Source organism: Megalobrama amblycephala, unplaced genomic scaffold (genome assembly GCF_018812025.1).
Source record: "Megalobrama amblycephala isolate DHTTF-2021 unplaced genomic scaffold, ASM1881202v1 scaffold405, whole genome shotgun sequence".
Lineage (NCBI taxonomy): Eukaryota > Metazoa > Chordata > Actinopteri > Cypriniformes > Xenocyprididae > Megalobrama > Megalobrama amblycephala.
This window is the reverse complement of record NW_025953360.1, coordinates 121,553-142,241: the sequence shown is the minus strand read 5'-3', so window position 1 is coordinate 142,241 and position 20,689 is coordinate 121,553. Positions and strand designations below refer to the sequence as shown.

At 38.3% G+C, this 20,689-nt stretch overlaps 1 protein-coding gene, 1 long non-coding RNA gene and 1 pseudogene across 2 annotated transcripts in view; 2 read left to right on the top strand and 1 right to left on the bottom strand.

Annotated features, from left to right (window-relative positions):
- LOC125261371 (zinc finger protein 239-like) overlaps window positions 1-4,188 on the top strand; it is a 22,564-nt gene extending 18,376 nt beyond the window's left edge. Inside the window, exon 4 of the mRNA XM_048179949.1 lies at window positions 3,954-4,188. Coding sequence (XP_048035906.1) covers window positions 3,954-4,188 — 235 coding nt within the window. The remainder of the gene's footprint in view (window positions 1-3,953) is intronic.
- Window positions 4,189-6,367: 2,179 nt separating this feature from the next.
- LOC125261363 lies at window positions 6,368-9,040 on the top strand. Its single transcript, XR_007183273.1, has 5 exons — window positions 6,368-6,613; window positions 7,540-7,691; window positions 7,849-7,943; window positions 8,597-8,676; window positions 8,861-9,040. It is a non-coding gene; the product is annotated as an uncharacterized LOC125261363 (long non-coding RNA).
- Window positions 9,041-14,652: 5,612 nt separating this feature from the next.
- On the bottom strand, window positions 14,653-17,696 carry LOC125261376 (annotated as a pseudogene).
- Between the last annotated feature and the right edge of the window lie 2,993 nt (window positions 17,697-20,689).

Below are 20,689 nucleotides of genomic sequence, written 5' to 3'. Positions count from 1 at the left end.
AAAGTTCATTATTTTCCATAATGTAATGATAAAAATTAAACTTTCATATATTTTAGATTCATTGCACACCAACTGAAATATTTCAGGTCTTTTATTGTTTTAATACTGATGATTTTGGCATACAGCTCATGAAAACCCTCAAATTCTCAAAATCTCAAAAAATTAGCATATCATGAAAAGGTTCTCTAAACGAGCTATTAACCTAATCATCTGAGTCAACGAATTAACTCTAAACACCTGCAAAAGATTCCTGAGGCTTTTAAAAACTCCCAGCCTGGTTCATTACTCAAAACCGCAATCATGGGTAAGACTGCTGACCTGACTGCTGTCCAGAAGGCCATCATTGACACCCTCAAGCGAGAGGGTAAGACACAGAAAGAAATTTCTGAACGAATAGGCTGTTCCTGAGTGCTGTATCAAGGCACCTCAGTGGGAAGTCTGTGGGAAGGAAAAAGTTTGGCAAAAAACGCTGCACAACGAGAAGAGGTGACCGGACCCTGAGGAAGATTGTGGAGAAGGACCGATTCCAGACCTTGGGGGACCTGCGGAAGCAGTGGACTGAGTCTGGAGTAGAAACATCCAGAGCCACCGTGCACAGGCGTGTGCAGGAAATGGGCTACAGGTGCCGCATTCCCCAGGTCAAGCCACTTTTGAACCAGAAACAGCGGCAGAAGCGCCTGACCTGGGCTACAGAGAAGCAGCACTGGACTGTTGCTCAGTTTTGCATGTCATTCGGAAATCAAGGTGCCAGAGTCTGGAGGAAGACTGGGGAGAAGGAAATGCCAAAATGCCTGAAGTCCAGTGTCAAGTACCCACAGTCAGTGATGGTCTGGGGTGCCATGTCAGCTGCTGGTGTTGGTCCACTGTGTTTTATCAAGGGCAGGGTCAATGCAGCTAGCTATCAGGAGATTTTGGAGCACTTCATGCTTCCATCTGCTGAAAAGCTTTATGGAGATGAAGATTTCGTTTTTCAGCACGACCTGGCACCTGCTCACAGTGCCAATACCACTGGTAAATGGTTTACTGACCATGCATTACTGTGCTCAATTGGCCTGCCAACTCTCCTGACCTGAACTCCAAAGAGAATCTGTGGGATATTGTGAAGAGAAAGTTGATCATCAGTATTAAAACAATAAAAGACCTGAAATATTTCAGTTGGTGTGCAATGAATCTAAAATATATGAAAGTTTAATTTTTATCATTACATTATGGAAAATAATGAACTTTTATCACAATATGCTAATTTTTTGAGAAGGACCTGTATATCATGTTTAGTTTTCAGTCGATGAATGAATCCAAATAGTTCCTCATCTGTCTAATAAAACATCCTTCAAAACAGTCTTGTCAATATAGCGGATAAATAAAACAATGTTAAGTAAAATTAAATAGTCAAAGTCTACTGTGTGCTGGTTTGAGTAATTTCCTCATCTAATAAATAAAACATCTGCGATCAGCAACTACCTGCTAATGCACTCACATTCACGTAAAGTATCCTTGTTGACAAATGTGGGTGAGTAAAGGCAAAACACACAAGATAGTACCTTCAATGCACGTAGATGGCGATATCACTTCTTTATAGCGGAAACAAACTTCTGCAGAAAAAGTTAGGTGCCATGAAAAATGTAATGTGTAATTGCATTACTCCTCACAAATGTATTGGAGTAAACAGTACACTTACTTGTTCAAAAATGTAGCCAAGTAGAGAGTAAAAGTTGCTTATATCTTTGATACTCAGTACAACTACAAAGTAGCCAAAAAGATACTTAAGGACATAACTAATTACATTTACTCAAGTAGTGTGCTTATTCTTTAAAAAGCCACAATGGTTGTGGCAATAGTTTAATGATTGTCAGTTTTCAAAAGAAGTGACGTGTAGCCAAGGATGGTGTCCCATACTCTGAATTTGTGCTCTGCATTTCACCCATCCAAGTGCACACACACAGCAGTGAGTGTTGAACACACACACACACACACACACACACACACACACACACACACACACACACACACACACACACACACACACACACCAGGAGCAGTGGGCAGCCATGTTTTGTTGCGGCACCTATGGAGAGCGATTGGTGGTTGTGTGCCTTGCTCGAGGTGGGGTTATGAGAGTGGAAGACAGCGCTGTTCATTCACTCCCTCCACCTACATTTCCTGAAGGTGCTGAGATTCAAACCCAAGACCTTCAGGTAACAACTTTCTAACCATTAGGCCACAGCTTGCCCTAAAGCATGATTTATACAAAATTTCCAAAGCATAAACACACATACAAATAAAATACTCCTTAAAACTGAAATGAGTTCTGAATAATCATGTTTTAGGCCTAATTATTAAAAAAAGTAACTAGTCTGTTTATGTGTAATTTAAAAATAATAATAATAATAATGTAATGATCTAATTACAAGTACTTATTTTCTTAATCTGATTATGTAATCCATATTACATGTAAAATAGTTTCACTGAAACAAAACATTTGTGTTAATGCAGAGAAGGAGATTGGTTTAATCAACAGAAACTTAAACTATTATATTATCATTCTGAACCACACTAATTAAGTTGATTTGACAGAAAAAAGAAAAGAAAACAAAAGTTTGATGAATCATGAAAATATTTTTTACAGTGATGCAATAAATTTATTGAGGAAACATCTAAATCTAAACTTTTTTTGTAGCCTAATTTGAATTTAGAAATTGTGAATATGTAACTGAAGCAAACTGTAGCCTACTGCTGATATAGCTGGTGGTCACAACCTGCAGGTTTGTTTCAAGCAGTGCACGCTGATTATGGCCTTAAAATAGAAATCAGTCTGTTTTCATACACTAGAGGTCGCTGTGAGCGCACTAGATTCAGTAGCAGCGCTGATTCTCGCAGCTCTCGCCGGGTGCAGTGGCGCGCGCCTGTAATCCAAGCTACTGGGGGGCTGAGGCTGGAGGATCGCTTGAGCTCAGGGGTTCTGGGCTGCAGTGGACTATGTCGATCGGGTGTCCGCACTAAGTTCGGTATCGATATGGTGCTCCTGGGGGAGCCCGGGACTACCAGGTCGTCTAAGGAGGGGTGAACCGGCCCAGGTCGGAGACGGAGCAGGTCAAAGCCCCCGTGCCGATCAGTAGTGGGATCGCGCCTGTGAATCGACACTGCAGTGCAGCCTTAGCGATACAGCGAGACTCAATCTTTTGCGTTTGTTCTCGTTCACTGTCTGGGATAGAAGTTGTTTATAGATGAATAATGTGACTACAGAAATTAAATTTATGACCGTCCATTTCCATCGTACTTGTTCACTCCAGATATTACCTCCTCTCACTTTCAAATCTGTAATCTTTTTTAATTGTTAAATTGTTTCAGTAGCTAATGGCAATTGCTGATTTGCACTGATGTGCTGTACTGTATCATATTATTGGTACTATACCGCCTCTCTCTGGAAGAAATGTGATATGTCTGTTAGTATTAATTGACTGCATTCTATGTCCGGATGGAGGCGCTGTTTCACACTTTATTACAGTTTTTTCAATTACTAACAAACTGTTCAATACTAAAGCCACATTTTCAAAACTCTAAACACATTCAGCGAAACAGAAGTCTATGTGGACCAAACTGTGAATCATTGTTCATTGCTTTCACGCAAAATGCATTCAGTGACCACGTTTTTCAAAATCCATGAACACTTTTGTCATTCATACTTCAATAAAATATAAAGTCTTAGCAGAATATTACAATGAAATTAAACAATAATTATTCCAAACACAACTTTTTGCAGTTTCAGCTGAAAGCTGACACAGGTGTCCTATTTTTAGTCTCTCTTACAGTTGTAGGCCTAGTATTTATTTATTTATTTATTTATTTATTTATTTATTTTGTCATCTTTTGGTAAATCAGTGGACTGGCTCCAAAAGCTATCATATCATTCACCTTGCCTCATTGTGAACTAAACATCTGTTTTCACACACTAGATGTCGCTGTGAGCGCACTAGATTCAGTAGCAGCGCTGATTCTCGCAGCTCTCGCCGGGTGCAGTGGCGCGCGCCTGTAATCCAAGCTACTGGGAGGCTGAGGCTGGAGGATCGCTTGAGCTCAGGGGTTCTGGGCTGCAGTGGACTATGTCGATCGGGTATCCGCACTAAGTTCGGTATCGATATGGTGCTCCTGGGGGAGCCCGGGACCACCAGGTCGTCTAAGGAGGGGTGAACCGGCCCAGGTCGGAGACGGAGCAGGTCAAAGCCCCCGTGCCGATCAGTAGTGGGATCGCGCCTGTGAATAGACACTGCAGTGCAGCCTGAGCGATACAGAGAGACTCAGTCTTTTGTGTGCAAATTTATTCAGTGTGTATTTATAATTATTGTGAACAAACATCAATAACAAAATGAACACAAAATGTTATTGATAGAAAATGTAGCCTATTAATTGTTTGCTTATAATGAGCTGAAGAAGATTCAACATTCATACTGCTGCAACTCTGTCTATTTATGAATAGCCTATTATACTGTTATCACAAAATCAACACTGATAAGCCTTCCTCTGGATTTAAAAAAAATGTTTTTACATGATCTCCAAGATATAGTGCTCAGTGCTCAAAAATTGCAAATGTACACATATATGGTGTTGTGGCAAAAAAAATCAACCCGACTCTACTGCATAAGAGACAAACACGTCCAATTGTCTTTAAAGGTTTTATTTCTTGCAAGAAAGGTCAGACAGGTCATACAGAAACACAAGTAGCTGCAGAGTGTAAGACAAAGAACGAAAGCTTCCCCTCACTTTTATATCTCTAACCTCCAAGGCCGAAGCCTCTGTCCTTTTACCATATTAGGAACATCTCTTAGTGGCTGTAACTTTCCACACGTTGTTAGCACAGACATGTTTTTAACATACATCTTGCATGTCCCTATACCATATCTTGCTCTTTCTATTTCTAACATCTATGTTAACACTATGTTAAACATTACCACTTAAGCCAACATCATACCATGTTCCATAAGCATCATATTTCACAAGAATACAGGTTAAATCATATGAAAAATTAAAATTTCCACAACAATGGTTATTAACTGTTACTATAAATTAAATGTGGTGTGCCAAAAAAACAAAACAAAATAACGACTTATTTAGTGATGGCTGATTTCAAAACACTGCTTCAGGAAGCTTCGGAGCATTATGAATCAGTGTATCGAATCATGATTCAGATCGCATGTCAAACTGCCAACGGCTGAAATCACGTGACTTTGGCGCTCCGAACAGCAGATTCGACACGCTGATTCATTTGTGCTCTGATGCTTCCTGAAGCAGTGTTTTGAAATCAGCCATCACTTTATAAGTCGTTATTTTGTTTTTTTGGCGCTCCAAAAATATTCTTGTCGCTTTGTAATATTAATATTGAACCACTGTACTCACATGAACTGATTTAAATATGTTTTTAGTACCTTTATGGATCTTGAGAGAGGAAGTGTCATTGCTTCCTATGGAGGCCTCATGGAGATATCGGATTTCAACTAAAATATCTTAATTTGTGTTCCGAAGATTAACGAAGGTATTACGGGTGTGGAACGGCATGAGGGTAAGTAATAAATGACAGAATTTTCATTTTTGGGTGAACTAAGTCTTTAATGCCAGAAGAGAGATCTGTCAAAACTCTCGATGAAATGAAGCTCCAGTTAAACTTGTTTTAATAACACACCATGACTCAGAAAGAGGGGGAAAAGGACTCTGAATCTGTCCGCTGTGATCTGTTTGAGTAGATATGCATGTATGAATGTTTGACAATCTTTTTTTAATTAGGGTTGTTTCATCCATCAACCTACATGCAAGAGCAGATGATAGTGTTGGCAAAAGTGAGTGAAAAGAGAAAGTCTACGAAAGTCCCACAGAAGGCAACCAGAGAACAAACAATCTTCACCATTCCAAAAGGAGTCATGACCTTTGATTTCTGTGAGAAGCAAAATCTTTGGTCACCAGATGGATGACCAAATGGATAGACACACAGTTGCGCATGTGGAATCATCATGTCCCTACGTATGCCTTATATCCTCAGGATAGCTTCTTAGACACACAGCAAAATATCCAGAGTTAAATCAACTCTGCTCAGAGTACATATGGTCCCTCTCTATATAGAGTTAAAGTAACACTGAAGCAGAGTTAAAGTTAATGAGATAATTAAGCAATTAATAAGGCTGTGACTGAAGTCAGTTGTAGTTCTTATGTTTTTCTTTTCTTCAGTGATTCTGCTTGTTAACAGCAGGTGTTCATCACTAATGCACAATCATCACTTAATTAATTGCTTAATTATCTCATTAACTTTAACTCTGCTTCAGTGTTACTTTAACACTATTTAGAGAGGGACCATATGTACTCTGAGCAGAGCTGATTTAACTCTGGGGATTTTACTGTGCAGTTTTTATTCTTTCTGATCTATATAGGTGTCAGAAAATATGAGATATACATAGATAATACTGTGTTATCAAATACTGATGTTCAATGCCAGGCTAGTAATTTTACATTTTGAAATGGCAGAAGACCAAGAGGGATTTTGAAAGGTCACCTAGCCCCTGTTTCCTACCTCTGTATCTCCTCAGAAGAAGGGCACATTTACTCAGTCTCTAAAGACAAGACTGCAAAGGTGAGGAATTAATTACTAAAATTAACGTCAAATCTGGATTTATTAAATTAAAAAAGTGTTTTAAGTCTTCTCAATATGAGAAAGCCAAGCATTAAACTGATCTAAAGAAAACTGAATGTTCATAATTAGTAAAACCAAATGCAACATTTATAGACTGTACACTTGTTTATTAAAAGGAGAGTTAAAACTCAAGCTAAAGTAAACCCATAAGACCTTCTTTCATCTATATGCTGAGAACAAGACGGGAATTTTAAGCATATCTTTATCACTCTTGTTAGTAATGAAGGTGAATAAAAACAAGATTGTCAAGCTCCAAAATTACAAAAAAAAAAAAAAAAGATCCACATGACTCATGCAGTGTGTTCAAAGTCTTCTAAAGTCAGAAATAGTTAAATCCACTCAATTTCTCTTGATGTCTTTATGAGAAAAGTAATGTCAAGTTTGTGAAAGAATCGTTCTTTTCTATGAATCATTTGATCCAGTCCACTAAACCGGTTTGAATGATTTGTTCATGACTGATCTGGTTCTCGAGTACTACATACCGACTCGATGATCCGGTCACAGTGTTAAACAATCCACCAAAGTGAAGATTTGCACAGAATAACGACTTAAATTTCAGTCTGTTCATCACGCAAAGCTATTTAGAAAACTTGCAATGTGGTGTAAGTGAATCCTTTTCAAAGCTTGACAGACCCAGCCCTCGTTTACTTTCATTAATTTGAATACAGAAGGCAGATTATTGTTTAAAATTGGTTAAAATTTGTGATTCACGTTAGAAAGAAGGTCATAAAGGTTTGGAACAACATGAGAGTGACTAAATTGTGACAGAATTTTCATTTTCTGCGAAATATTCCTAGAGGGGTGCAACAACTATGAAAATTTATTTATTTTTTATGATGACATTTTATTTATTTTTTATTTTTTAGATATGGCACATTAAGGATGAGACATGTCTGTTTACTGCCAATCCAGATGCAAGTAACATCCAGGGAGAATTGTCTGCATGCCTCTACTCTTCAGCTGTAAAGGGGCTCTACATTGCCTCAGATTCTCTCGCCTTACTATCCCTTCAGAAAAAGTATGTATCTTTAATGTTATATAACAAGAGATTTCAAACCTGCTATGAGTATCCGTTGGCTATAAGGCATTAGGTTATATGTATTTAGTTAAAACTATAACGTCATTTAGCATCAGTTGTCATGCATTTTGCTTCCTTTCTCCATCATCTGTTGTAGACCACAATCAATTGGGCAATCAGATTCTGTCCCATGTGCTGTGCTGTGGATACAGTGAGGAGTTTAAGCAGGTGGTGAGCTGCTCTCAGGGCTCGGTAAGTGGTTTTGAGAAGTATCTGCTTGAAATACATTGATGCTCTGTTCTTCATGCTCATATGTTGAGCTTTTAAACCTGATCTTTTAGTGCTTATATGCAGCTGAGTTTACCATGAAGATCAGGCAACTGAACAGTACCACTGTGAAATATTATTACAGTTGAAATGTAACTTACTCCTGTGATGGCAAACCTCAATACTTTCAAAGCTCTGAAAGTATTAATTTCTTTTAAAAATACGTACTCAAAACCATACATAAAAACATACAAGTACTTCATACAACGTATGTGCTATATTCCATTTCTAAGTCATATGATAGCTTTGTGTGAGTAACAAATTGAAATTCATGGATACAGGTTTGTTTGTCTTTAGTAGGGTTTTTGGTTGATGGAATTCTATGATTTCAACTTCAAAAGCTGAGCTGTTTTTAGTAAAGCAACAATCCCTCTTTTCTAAATGTAGTACTTTAATGTATTTACTTGAATTCAGGTTGTCAAAGTGTGGGATGTGTAAACTGGAGCTCAAATGTTTGAGTTTGGAGGTGCTCATGGAAAGTCTGCAATTACCTGCATGGCGTTTGACTCTAGCGGAAGGAGGTTGTTAAAGCTAATTTGCAGTGTTTTTATTATTATTCCTTTTTTAATTATTACCAGGCTAGTGACTAGTGGAATAGACAGTTGCCTTAAGATGTGGAACTTCAACAATGGCCAGTGTGTGAAGATACTCAAGAAAGGTAAATAATTCTTTATAGTTTTTAATGTGCATTTGATTGATTTGCTTTGCTTCTGAGTATGACTGTACTCTGATGAGTATAGAGCGTGAGTATGAGTATACTCTGATTATTCAGAGTATTGAAGATATTATCACACATTCCCTATAAAGCTGAAGCAAAGCCCTGCATTACCTTTTTTTCCCAGATGGAAATTGTGACCAGATTTGTGACTGCCTCTATCTGAAGCTGCACAGGAAAGCGTGAGTCTCTGCTGACTGTGATCCTCATGGATATTATCCTCCTCATTTTTTGGCTGAGGTGCTTTTTTATTTGTTTTGGGAGATTTGTGGTTTCTGTAGGTTGGGACCGCAGGATTGACGTTTATGAGGTGAGTATAAAGAGACCAGCCTGCTTCCCTCACAACCTTATTTTACATCAGTGTAATTCCCCGAGACAATCCTCTTTCGCGTTTTAAAACGAATCGTCGTCACACACCTGAATCAAGAGTCACGGGCGCAGCGGACACGCACGCAGGAATACAACCAGGACAGTGTCGTGGCTTCTGGGTATGCACGTGCATATGGGCCTGGGTGGATTGGTGCCCCGCTATTACAGGCTTAACACCAAGGTATACTTCGGGCGTTCGCATCGCGTAATTTTCGTCATCAGGAGAGTTCGCACCCGTCCGCGTGCAGCCCAATTTTCGTGATGGCACGGACCGTGTGTGTACTCTACAACAGCCCATGCGAAAGTGAATTGAGTGATTGAAAACAAAAGTCCACTAGATAGTGCGCAGTGTACACGCCGAACGCATCTTTCCGCAGCCACATACTTTTAAAGGCTCGCACGCGCGTCTGTGCGCGACACAGAAGCCGTGTGCATGTTCATAAAAATGAAGCATAATAGAAATAATGTTGTCAATAACTTGCTAAAGCCTATCTATGTTAAATGTTACTACTAAAATCATTAAGAAGCTGAATAAATTGACAAAGAAAGGGTCCATACAATGTCTTAACGATGATCTATTGCATGACCGTCATTTTTAAAGTGGGTTTCTGAAACTTATGCATGCAGTAATGTAAGTAGTACAGAATTTTAAATGAGTCATATTGGTTTTCAGAAATAAAAAATAAAATAAAAAAACCGCTGCATCTGCACATTTTAAGATACTGCACAAGATGTGAATAAATGTAACTTGTACACTCGTTGGGGTGGATACGTTTTATTCAACGAAATAAAATGCACATAAAATGTGATGGAAACATATTTAGAGAAGAAACTAACAGTACATTTATTAGGTATAAAACGTGCATTAAAAAAAGTCTGTGACAATAATTAATCAACTAGAATAATCTTCAGACACATCGCATCTGAAATGATGATATGAACATTCTGAAATTCCAAAGCCAGAGTCGAATCGGTCGAATTTAAACTTGGACTTGTTAAAAAGCCTTTTTTAATTTTAATTTTATTTTTTACATTTTTAGATCAGCAATGCAAAGTCATAATGATGGAGGAGCGCACATGAGCCTACTGTAGTAGACTACAGTTGTTGTCAATCATAGAAAAGTTTTTTTTACCATTTTTGTCTGCATGTTTTAAATTGATAATATCTTATTCATATTAAAATCTTCGGACTCATTCGCATAAGACGCGCGATTATGGATGTCGAGGGGGAGGGGGGCCTTTGCGATCGTTAGCCCAGGGCCCCGCGAAGGCTTAACGCGGCACTGCTCAAAAGTACTTGAGTGCTGTTTGGTGTGCTTTATTCCTCCATTCCCTTCTGACAGTCAATTATCCCATCTATTACAAGAGCTTTTGTTCACTTGACTCGATTTTGAATCAGGTTTGCTGTGCTTTGATAGAGTTAGTATATGTAGAAAAAGGTTTTTAGCATTTTGAAATGTAGAGTTTGTGTTTATTTACCAAAAATATGGTTTTGGGCAGAAAATTAACTATTTGGCCACATGTGTGATGTAGGTGTGTTGCTGTGTTTAGAAAAATAGGCTTCATTTAAGTATTGCTAAACGCTTGTTAACATCTGTAAAAAACTGTAATTTCATTTTAAATTTTCTGTTAAGATTTTATATTTCATTATAATTCCTGCAGAAATGCAGAGTTTGCCATCATTTTGATTTGAATGTGCTTTTATCAGTTTTGAAAGCAGTGTGTTAGCATCCGAAAAATGTTTTTTTTTTTTTTTTTGCAGATGGTGTATGAATGATACAAGTGTTCATATATTTGGAAAAACGATGATTCACAGTTTGGTCCACATAGACTTCTGTTTCGCTGAATGTTTTGAATATGTGGCTTCAGTATTGAACAATGCTTGTTAGCAATTGAAAAAAACGGTAAACACTTTGTTTGTTTGTAAAGTATCAACATATGAATTACATCTGTGAAATAGGATAACAAAACATAATGAATTCCCCTAGTAACAATGCTTTGTCTAATGTTTAGCTTATAAAGTTCACAGAACAATTGTGCACACAAAAGACTGAGTCTCGCTGTATCGCTCAGGCTGCACTGCAGTGTCTATTCACAGGCGCGATCCCACTACTGATCGGCACGGGGGCTTTGACCTGCTCCGTCTCCGACCTGGGTCGGTTCACCCCTCCTTAGACGACCTGGTGGTCCCGAGCTCCCCCAGGAGCACCATATCGATACCGAACTTAGTGCGGACACCCGATCGACATAGTCCACTGCAGCCCAGAACCCCTGAGCTCAAGCGATCCTCCAGCCTCAGCCTCCCAGTAGCTTGGATTACAGGCGCGCGCCACTGCACCCGGCGAGAGCTGCGAGAATCAGCGCTGCTACTGAATCTAGTGCGCTCACAGCGACCTCTAGTGTGTGAAAACACGTTAAGGTTAAATACAGTTTTGCAATTGCTAACAAGCTTTCTGGAGTCTTTTTTAAACTCTAACAAGCAACACACCTGATGAGTTGCCAAATGAGGTGTGTTTGATTAGGGAGACAATTTAAATGTGCAGTGCAGGTATTCCAGGAATACCATTAAAGTGCACAAAACGAAGGCTGCCTTCCAAGGATCCTTCAAATTGAGAAGGCCTTAGATGGCTCTTGATGACGTGACAGCCTAGATATGCAGCCTTACATAGACACACCCTTCGAACCATTAGATTCAGTAGCAGCGCTGATTCTCGCAGCTCTCGCCGGGTGCAGTGGCACACGCCTGTAATCCAAGCTACTGGGAGGCTGAGGCTGGAGGATCGCTTGAGCTCAGGGGTTCTGGGCTGCAGTGGACTATGTCGATCGGGTGTCCGCACTAAGCTCGGTATCGATATGGTGTTCCTGGGGGAGCTCGGGACCACCAGGTCGTCTAAGGAGGGGTGAACCGGCCCAGGTCGGAGACGGAGCAGGTCAAAGCCCCCGTGCCGATCAGTAGTGGGATCGCGCCTGTGAATAGACACTGCAGTGCAGCCCGAGCGATACAGCGAGACTCAGTCTTTTGTGTGCACAGTTATTCTGCGAGCTTTATAAACTGAACATAAAGTTGTCAAAGCATTTGGGGTTGATACCCTGCGTTGTGAACCAAATGTCCCCACTAGTCTAAAATTACTGTATTACCATCCTTTTGGTTCATAACACAGGGTTTACTGACTTTTTTTTTTTTCCCCATAGGAAATCATCTTATAAATCATACAAAATTATATTTTTATAAAATGTAAAAATCAGAAAGTTGCTGTGATGGATAGGTTTAGAGTTAGGTGATATAATAGTTTTACAGTTTAAAAATCATTATGTCTGTTGAAAGTCCCCATAAAACATGGAATCCACATGTGTGTGAGTGAGAGAGGGGGGTGCGGGTGTTGAAATTTGTGAACAGAGCAGGAGAAGTGACTGTATAAACACTGTAAGGACTGACTTTATAACATTAGACAAGTTAGATGCATTATGGTATAGAGAACTCAAACCAGTTGTAAAATAATCGATTAACCATTATTAATTCCAGCACATTGTATTACACAAAACCTCATGACTGGGTCATAATTCATCAACTTTTGATAACAATGAATAGAAGAGATAAAAAATAAAAATTCTATAATGTGGCATCTGTATCCTGTAATTATTTCAGAAACAAGTAGATTTGAAACTTTAATTGTTTGCTATTGAAAACTTTTTAGGTGTGATGACCAAATGCGTGATTTTGTGTAGGCCTATTCAATTGACAGTATAGAAAAACACAAATTGTTAAAAATTGTTCAAAACTGAATTTTTGATTATCTGTTTGGAAGATTCGCAGGCCTACTAACTGTATTAAAAATGTACCATCTTAGTGAAAAAGTCTCCACAAGTTGTCGTTCCTAATTGTAAACCTAAACATCTGTTTTCACACACTAGAGGTCGCTGTGAGCGCACTAGATTCAGTAGCAGCGCTGATTCTCGCAGCTCTCGCCGGGTGCAGTGGCGCGCGCCTGTAATCCAAGCTACTGGGAGGCTGAGGCTGGAGGATCGCTTGAGCTCAGGGGTTCTGGGCTGCAGTGGACTATGTCGATCGGGTGTCCGCACTAAGTTCGGTGTCGATATGGTGCTCCTGGGGGAGCCCGGGACCTACCAGGTCGTCTAAGGAGGGGTGAACCGGCCCAGGTCGGAGACGGAGCAGGTCAAAGCCCCCGTGCCGATCAGTAGTGGGATCGCGCCTGTGAATAGACACTGCAGTGCAGCCTGAGCGATACAGCGAGACTCAGTCTTTTGTGTGCACAGTTATTCTGCGAGCTTTATAAACTGAACATAAAACAAAGCATTTTTGATAGTAAATTAAGTTGTCCAATATTTACTGTTTTTTTAGGCTAAACCATGTCAGTTGCATGGGGAATTAATTGTTATCCTGTTTCACAGTCTTTTGCGTTTGTGTCTATATAACGTCATATACCTTAATTATTGATGGGGTAAGATTTTAGAATTGTAATGAAATCAACCTGTTGTGTCTACAGTGTGTGTGTTCACTACTCTGCTCCTAATGTGTGTACTAAATTGGATGGGTTAAATGCAGAGAAAAAATTCCGAGTATGGGTTATATCATACTTGGCCTTCACATGTCACTTTCAGTTCCACTTCCACTTCACTTATAACAGTTGTGTTATGTCCCAGTTATTGTCAAAATATTTGTTTTGTCTTAAGATGTTTGTAAATTTGTAAACCTCATAAGAAATAAATATAGAAATATATATTTCAGCGATTCTGTTTATACACACATGTAAATCTTGTTTATCATTTAAACATGCATATATTATTATTAATATGAATACATCATATTTAATAAATAAAGTGCATTAATAAAGTTAAAAAGCCTACAATATGTTACTATAACCTCTCAAGTATACTACATTTCATCTAACAATCTCAAGGTGGTGTTCTAGTATTGATTTATACACTCCATTGAGTGAATTAAAGTTTCTAAATATAGGAACAGAAGACTAAAATACTGCGATTGAATTTTATTAAAGGTCATAATGGCTCTTCCAATATCAATAAAAGGCCTCTTAAAATAAAATGAGAGTTCTTAAATATAGTCAAAATGTACATTTTGCAGATGCCCAAACTTCCTGTTTTAACAAGAAATACGTGCATTAAGACAGGAAAGAAAACTGCTTCTCAACTGATCTTTAATGGTGAATTGTAAGACTGTCAGTACAGAATGTTTCATTGCACTACAACCTTGTTACATTCTTTGTTTACATTTGATGTTGTTCAAATGACTTGTTTACATTTGACCACTTGTTTCGACTGGGGTTGTACACACAAACACATCACCTGAAAGGAGAGAGTAAAAGAGATATTAAATAAATAACATACAATCTGAAGCTGACCCAAAACCACACCCACAACCACAAAATATAAAGAGAGATTTTAATTACCCGGTCCTTGAGTCCTATAAGAGGGGGAAAAGATGAGTGCATTAGTGAAGTCACTTCAGAAAGAACAACACACATTTTCCCACCCTTGTGATGTTCAGGTCTTTGGAATAAAAAGATGAACTTACTTGATGCCCTGATTTTCCAGGAGGCACCTGTAAGTGGCGATCTCCTGCTCCAGACGGCTCTTGATGTCCAGCAGTGCATCATAGTCTCTGCCCTGCTGCTCAATGCTATAGCGCACCTGACAAAGCTCTGCCTCCAATGTGTCGATGTGTTTCTGGAAGCCTGCTAGTATAGTGCTGTACCTAGCCTCTGTTTCTGCTAGTGAACACTCCAGTGCTCCTTTCTGTGTGCGTGATGAGAAGAGGCAGAAAGAATAAAGGATTACTAGACAATTTATAGTTATTTCTAGTCACCAAAGTCTCTTTAAGGCAAGTCAGTTAACTCAGGGGCCATATTCATAACCGATTAAAATATATGTAAAATTACATAAAAGTCTGTTAGTGTGTGATCCTCAGTGGTTTAGTGTATGATACTCAGTTTTTCTCTTTAACCATTATAATGTAGGCAAGTTTATGATGCTTAGTGTTTTAAAATCTGTTCTGATTTCAACAGTCATGTAATGTATTCCAGCCTTATAAAATGGTTAGTTCCTGTCCTTGATTCTGATTGGATCAATAGCTGTGACAATATTCCACAATTAAACACAGCTATGACCGCTTCACCTCAACGGTTCTGTGCATCACTACACAACACCCTTAGCAAAGTAAACTGTTTGTTCTCAATTGATATTAGAGTTCATTGAAGCTTACTGTATTATGTAGAAGAGTATTATGAGAAAGAGATTCGAGTGAGCGAGTTTATTACCTGCATTCAGATTTAGCGTTTTCCTTCAGGTCAGTCCTATGTTCATAATAATAAATCTGTTTAAATGTCTGATGTATTATCTTGTCCTTTTAACAGTTAAGGGGTTTTCCCCATGACTGACAGCACTAGTCAAAGCATTTTTCAGTTGCATCTTGTTCTGTGTTCACAACAATTCAAGTCTTTTCAATATAAAAGCTTTCGCTACTGACTGACACACTCATAAATACAGTCTTTGCCTGCCATCTAATGGCGTAATAATGTAACTTCTGTTGCTGTTCATGGTCAGGGACTATTTTTTTCCAGGCAGAAGGAAGGCTTTTAGTGAAAGTTTACTTCATGAAAGTTGGATTGATACATATTTTTGGCATTCATATTTGTATTGTGTGGTAACTGTTTTATAAAAGCAATAACCCGAGACTTATTCATGATACAGCACAGCCTCTTGTACCTTATTGCTTACTTAAAGCTCAAATCACACAAAACAATTATATTTTTTTCAGGTTAGTTCAGCTAATGCACATTCAAATAAACAGATGATTTTCTCACCATGCTGATCTGAGACTGTAGTTCGATCTCCAGACAATTCAAGGTACGCTGCAAATCTGAGATCTGTGACCTAGAAGTTTCTAGGCACTCTGTGCGGCAGGCCACATCTTTGCACAGTTGTGCCGTCTTAAAGAGAGAAAGAAAGACACACAACATATGAACTATGTATAATTTTTTATGCACTCTACTGTCATACCCTACTGTTTACTGTTTTAATATCAAATGTCTGCTACTATATATGATGGCAAATTGGGATTCACCTCTCAGAGGAAGTCAAAGAGACAGAGGCTGAAGTCTCACCTTCTCGTTGAACCAGCACTCCTGTTCTCTGCGGTGTTTGTCTATGATGGTCTCATAATGACAACGGATCTCATCCAAAACCTTATTCAGGTCTTGCTGAGGAGCAGCATCCACTTCCACACACACTTTTGTGTTTGTCAACTGACACATTAGCGCTTCCACATCCTGTAACCACACATGGCTCATGCATCAGGTCTTGACTAACTCATTTACACATGGCTTCTGAATTTTCATTTAATGAAAGAATTTCCATTGCAATCCTTTCTAAGCATGCTTCACTTTGCACATAGCACAAACTTTCAAGATTCATAGTTTAATCTGCTACAGGCAAACTAACCTCCCGGTGGTTCTTCTTCAAACATGCTAGATCTTGCTGCAGAGTCTCGATCTGCATCTCCAGGTCGGCCTTTGTCAGGGTCATCTGGTCCAGCAAGCGACGCAGGTTGGACGATGTCAGCCTCCACAGACTGCCGCACTGCTAGCTCATGCTCATATCTGATTGGTGGAGAGGCAGGATGGGGCATAAACATCACCAATCATGTTTTAAACATGACCAAAATGAACTTTTAAGATGCTAAAGCTTCCAAACTATGGTTACAGAGGAATATAATTTAAGAGAACTCACTTTATTCTGAAGTCATCAGCAGCCAGTTTAGCATTGTCAATCTGCAGTAGGATGTTGGCGTTGTCGATGGTAGCATTTCTAATCTATCAATGTAGACGTAGAGCATACTTTAATATGTTACAAGCTTTCCATCATTATCATTCCTTATGAAAGTACACAAGTGTACCTTGTTCCTTCAGGCAGTTGATGGTGTTCCAGTAGGCGCTGTAGTCCCTCTGGCAGATCGGCCCCTTCTTCTCATAGAACTCACGGATCTGCCTCTCCAGAATGGCATTGGCAGCCTCCAGGGAGCGCACCTTCTCAAGGTAGGATGCCAGACGGTCGTTCAGGCACTGCATGGTGGCCTTCTCATTCAGCTGGATGTAATCACCGTTCCCAGCGGTGATTCCGATTCCTCCACTGTTCAGTCCGCCATAACGTCCATATCCTCCACCAATTTTGCAAAGCAGATCTGGGTAGCAGTTGATAACAGGGCGGCGATAACAGGGGGAATGAGATCCGAGTTCTTCCTCCAAAACCACAGCCATACACACTGTATGCTTTGGGTGCACAAGCAGTTATTGTTCTACAGCTAATTGGAGTAACTACGGATTTACAGGTCACTGTCTTGGGACCATAGCAGGATGACGTACGGAGAGAGCAAGACATGGTGGATGGATGCAGTGATGAGATGAACCCAGAGAGGACACTGAAGGAAACCGTTAGAGCTGTCCTGACGAGGATGGAACATTTGAGCCCGGCTCTGATCTCTTATAGAGACGGAGATGCAGGGCGGCTCCTGTACTTTGTCCATGGGAGAAGGAGGTAGGGTGTGTGGAAGTGATTTGTGCCAGTTTAACGCCCTTTGTCAGTTATGCAAGGATAATGAATATATGACACAAATCTTGATCTATGAAATTCTTCCACACCTGATGTGGTTTTGTGGGAAATGAATGCCATTTTTGGTTATTTGTTGTCCATTTAAAATGATTTCTCTCCTTTATTTATTCTGTAACACTTTACAATAAGGTTCATTAAACATTAGCATTAACTAACATTAGTTAACTAACATGAAATAACCATGATCAATACATTTGTTACTGAAATCTTCATTAACATTAGTTAATGAAAGTACAGTTGTTCATTGTTCATGTTAGTTCACAGTGCAGTAACTAATGTTAACAAGATTTTAATAATGTATTAGTAAATGTTGAAATTAACATTAACAAAGATTAATAAATGCTGTATAAGTGCAGTTCATTATTAGGTCATGGTAACTAATGTAGTTAACTAATGTTAACTAATGAACCTTATTGTAAAGTGTTACCATTTATTCTATCTTTTTCTCCCAGTGTTTGATTGAGTTAATACTGAGTAGGGCAAATGGCCTGTCCCAGTAAAACTATTGGGTTACTGTACTCTTAAAAAGTTGAATGGAAAGGTTAAAAGATCTGCTGTTCACTGTCGCTTAGCAAGTCATATAGATTTATGAAACAGAAGCAACTCTGCCCTTATGAAAAAGAAGTATACTTCAAGTTCATTTTATGAAGTATATTTAAGTAATGTTTAAGTATATTTTAAGTATACTTTATGTAGTAAGTATACTAATATCAACTTACTAGTAGTAAACTTGTAAGTGTACTATTTTAATACCACTTGGGACTAAATTGACCCACTTTTAGTATATAAAAGTATACGTTTGAGTGTACTATAAGTGTAACAGTAGGAAACTTTAAGTGCACAACTAGTTCATTATTACTTTTCTCATTTGCAGTGCAATTGAACTTATGAGTATACTAGTAGTGTACTATTTTAATACTAGTAGTACATTTTAAGTATATATTTTTTTCATAAGTTTATAAGACTTTATAAAGCTACTCAATCAAAAGAGTAAACACAACTACAAGCTAATTATTCTTAGAATAGCCTATACTTAATTATACTTTTAAGTAGCCTAAATCTCGATCAAAAGATTAGGCCAAATGGAAACACTTCCTATAACTTCCTATAACTTATAACGTGATGAATACGATCCTCATCTAGATGGAAAAGGAATAAATACTTTGACTGTTGTGATCCCAATCAGACTTACGAAAGCTGCCTGAATCATAATCATGCACTGTTCGCTGTTGGCCAGAGGAGAACTGGCCCACCGACTGAGCCTGTTTTCTCCCAAGGTTTACCATAGTCAGCCGAATCCGGGCCCTATCCAGGTGAGATCGAGGACCTGTTTGCCTACACAATGGCAACGTCAGCCTATTGGAGTTTCAGGTTCCTTTGCCGCCGTCGCCTTTGGCTTGCTTAGTTGGGGACACTTGACATTTGATATTCAACAATGTTTTGATCTGCCTGCATCGACACCATTGAATGAGAACTAAACTGAGCTGTGCAAAGACCATAATAACTATGGAGCACTAGTATAAGAGCACTCACTGACCACAGTTCCAATTTCTCAGTACTGAGCAAAATGAATGAATATATAATATAATATATATATATAATATATTTAATACTATTTTGAAAATTCTTCAATAAAGAATTAGCATACAAATAATTAAGTATAGTTAAATGTAGGTTATATAAATGTAACAATTTGGATAAAAGATTTCATTAATTTTGATAGATGTGGTCATTGAATGCATTTTTGTATTAAGTGATAAAGAAATGTATAGTTTGATGGAGAGATGCTCATGTTTTCTAGCACATTTTGTTTCATTTTCTGTAGTACAGTCTGTTTTTTTCTACTGTCTCAAATGCACTGTAAAAAACATTGCTGGTTTAACTTAAAAACGTAAGTTACCTGTTTGCCTTAAAATTTTGAGTTGATTAGAATTAAAAATTTGAGTTAGTACAATGAAGGCGATTGATTTAATCAACAGAAACTCACAATATTATGTTATTTGAACCGCATTAATGATCTAAGTTGATTTGACAAAAGAAAAAAGGTTGTGATAAATCATGAAAATATATTTTTTAACATATTTTCATATTTATCTGCTGGAAATTAAAATTGTTTAGAAATATACAACATATCCCTAAACTGTGTTAATGTCAAGTACAGTATTCTGACAGTAGTTTCCTCACTATCAGGGTGTGTCATAGCAACCAATAAAATTGTGCAAATCTTTTTTTTAATCTGTACTATTACTATAACCAGCATATGATAAACTAAATTAAAGACACCTTATTAATCTAGACCTAAGGACTCCTAACAACCTAACGAGTGATCAATTATAATAAACTGTTATCATTAAAGTACACTCAGTCATAGCTTAATTCAAAACCAGACATGGGTGAGGCTATAATTTTCTCTGCAGTCACTGTAGTATTGGAAAGTGTCCATTTCCATAATCTAATAAAAGCAGGTGCTTGACTAGACAGGTCAGACATTTAAAAAGGGATTAGTCCACTAATTAGTAAGAGTGTAGTAAGTCAACTCAGCAGAAAAAAGTATGGTGTGGAGAAACCGTGACTTCAGAAACAGCCTGTAAGGTTTAAAGCTTACACTGCTATTTTGTATCAGAAACAAAAAGAAATTGAAGGATGATATGCATAATTCAGTTTCTTCTCTGATCACAATATAATTAATCTGACCCCATTTACTTAAAATAAGATTACATGCAATATTATTAATTAAACTCAACATATAAGAATTGTGTCACGGACACAGACAGGGAAGTGAATAACAGGTTGTTTATTGAGATCAGAGGCACGGAAACTGGCAGAATGCAATTGAGTAAATGAGAAAACACAGTGAACAGTCACTTTGCTGAAAAAATAACAGATGTTGTCTTTAGCAGGTGAAGGATCCATGGGGAATGGAGAACAGACGAGGGGAGAT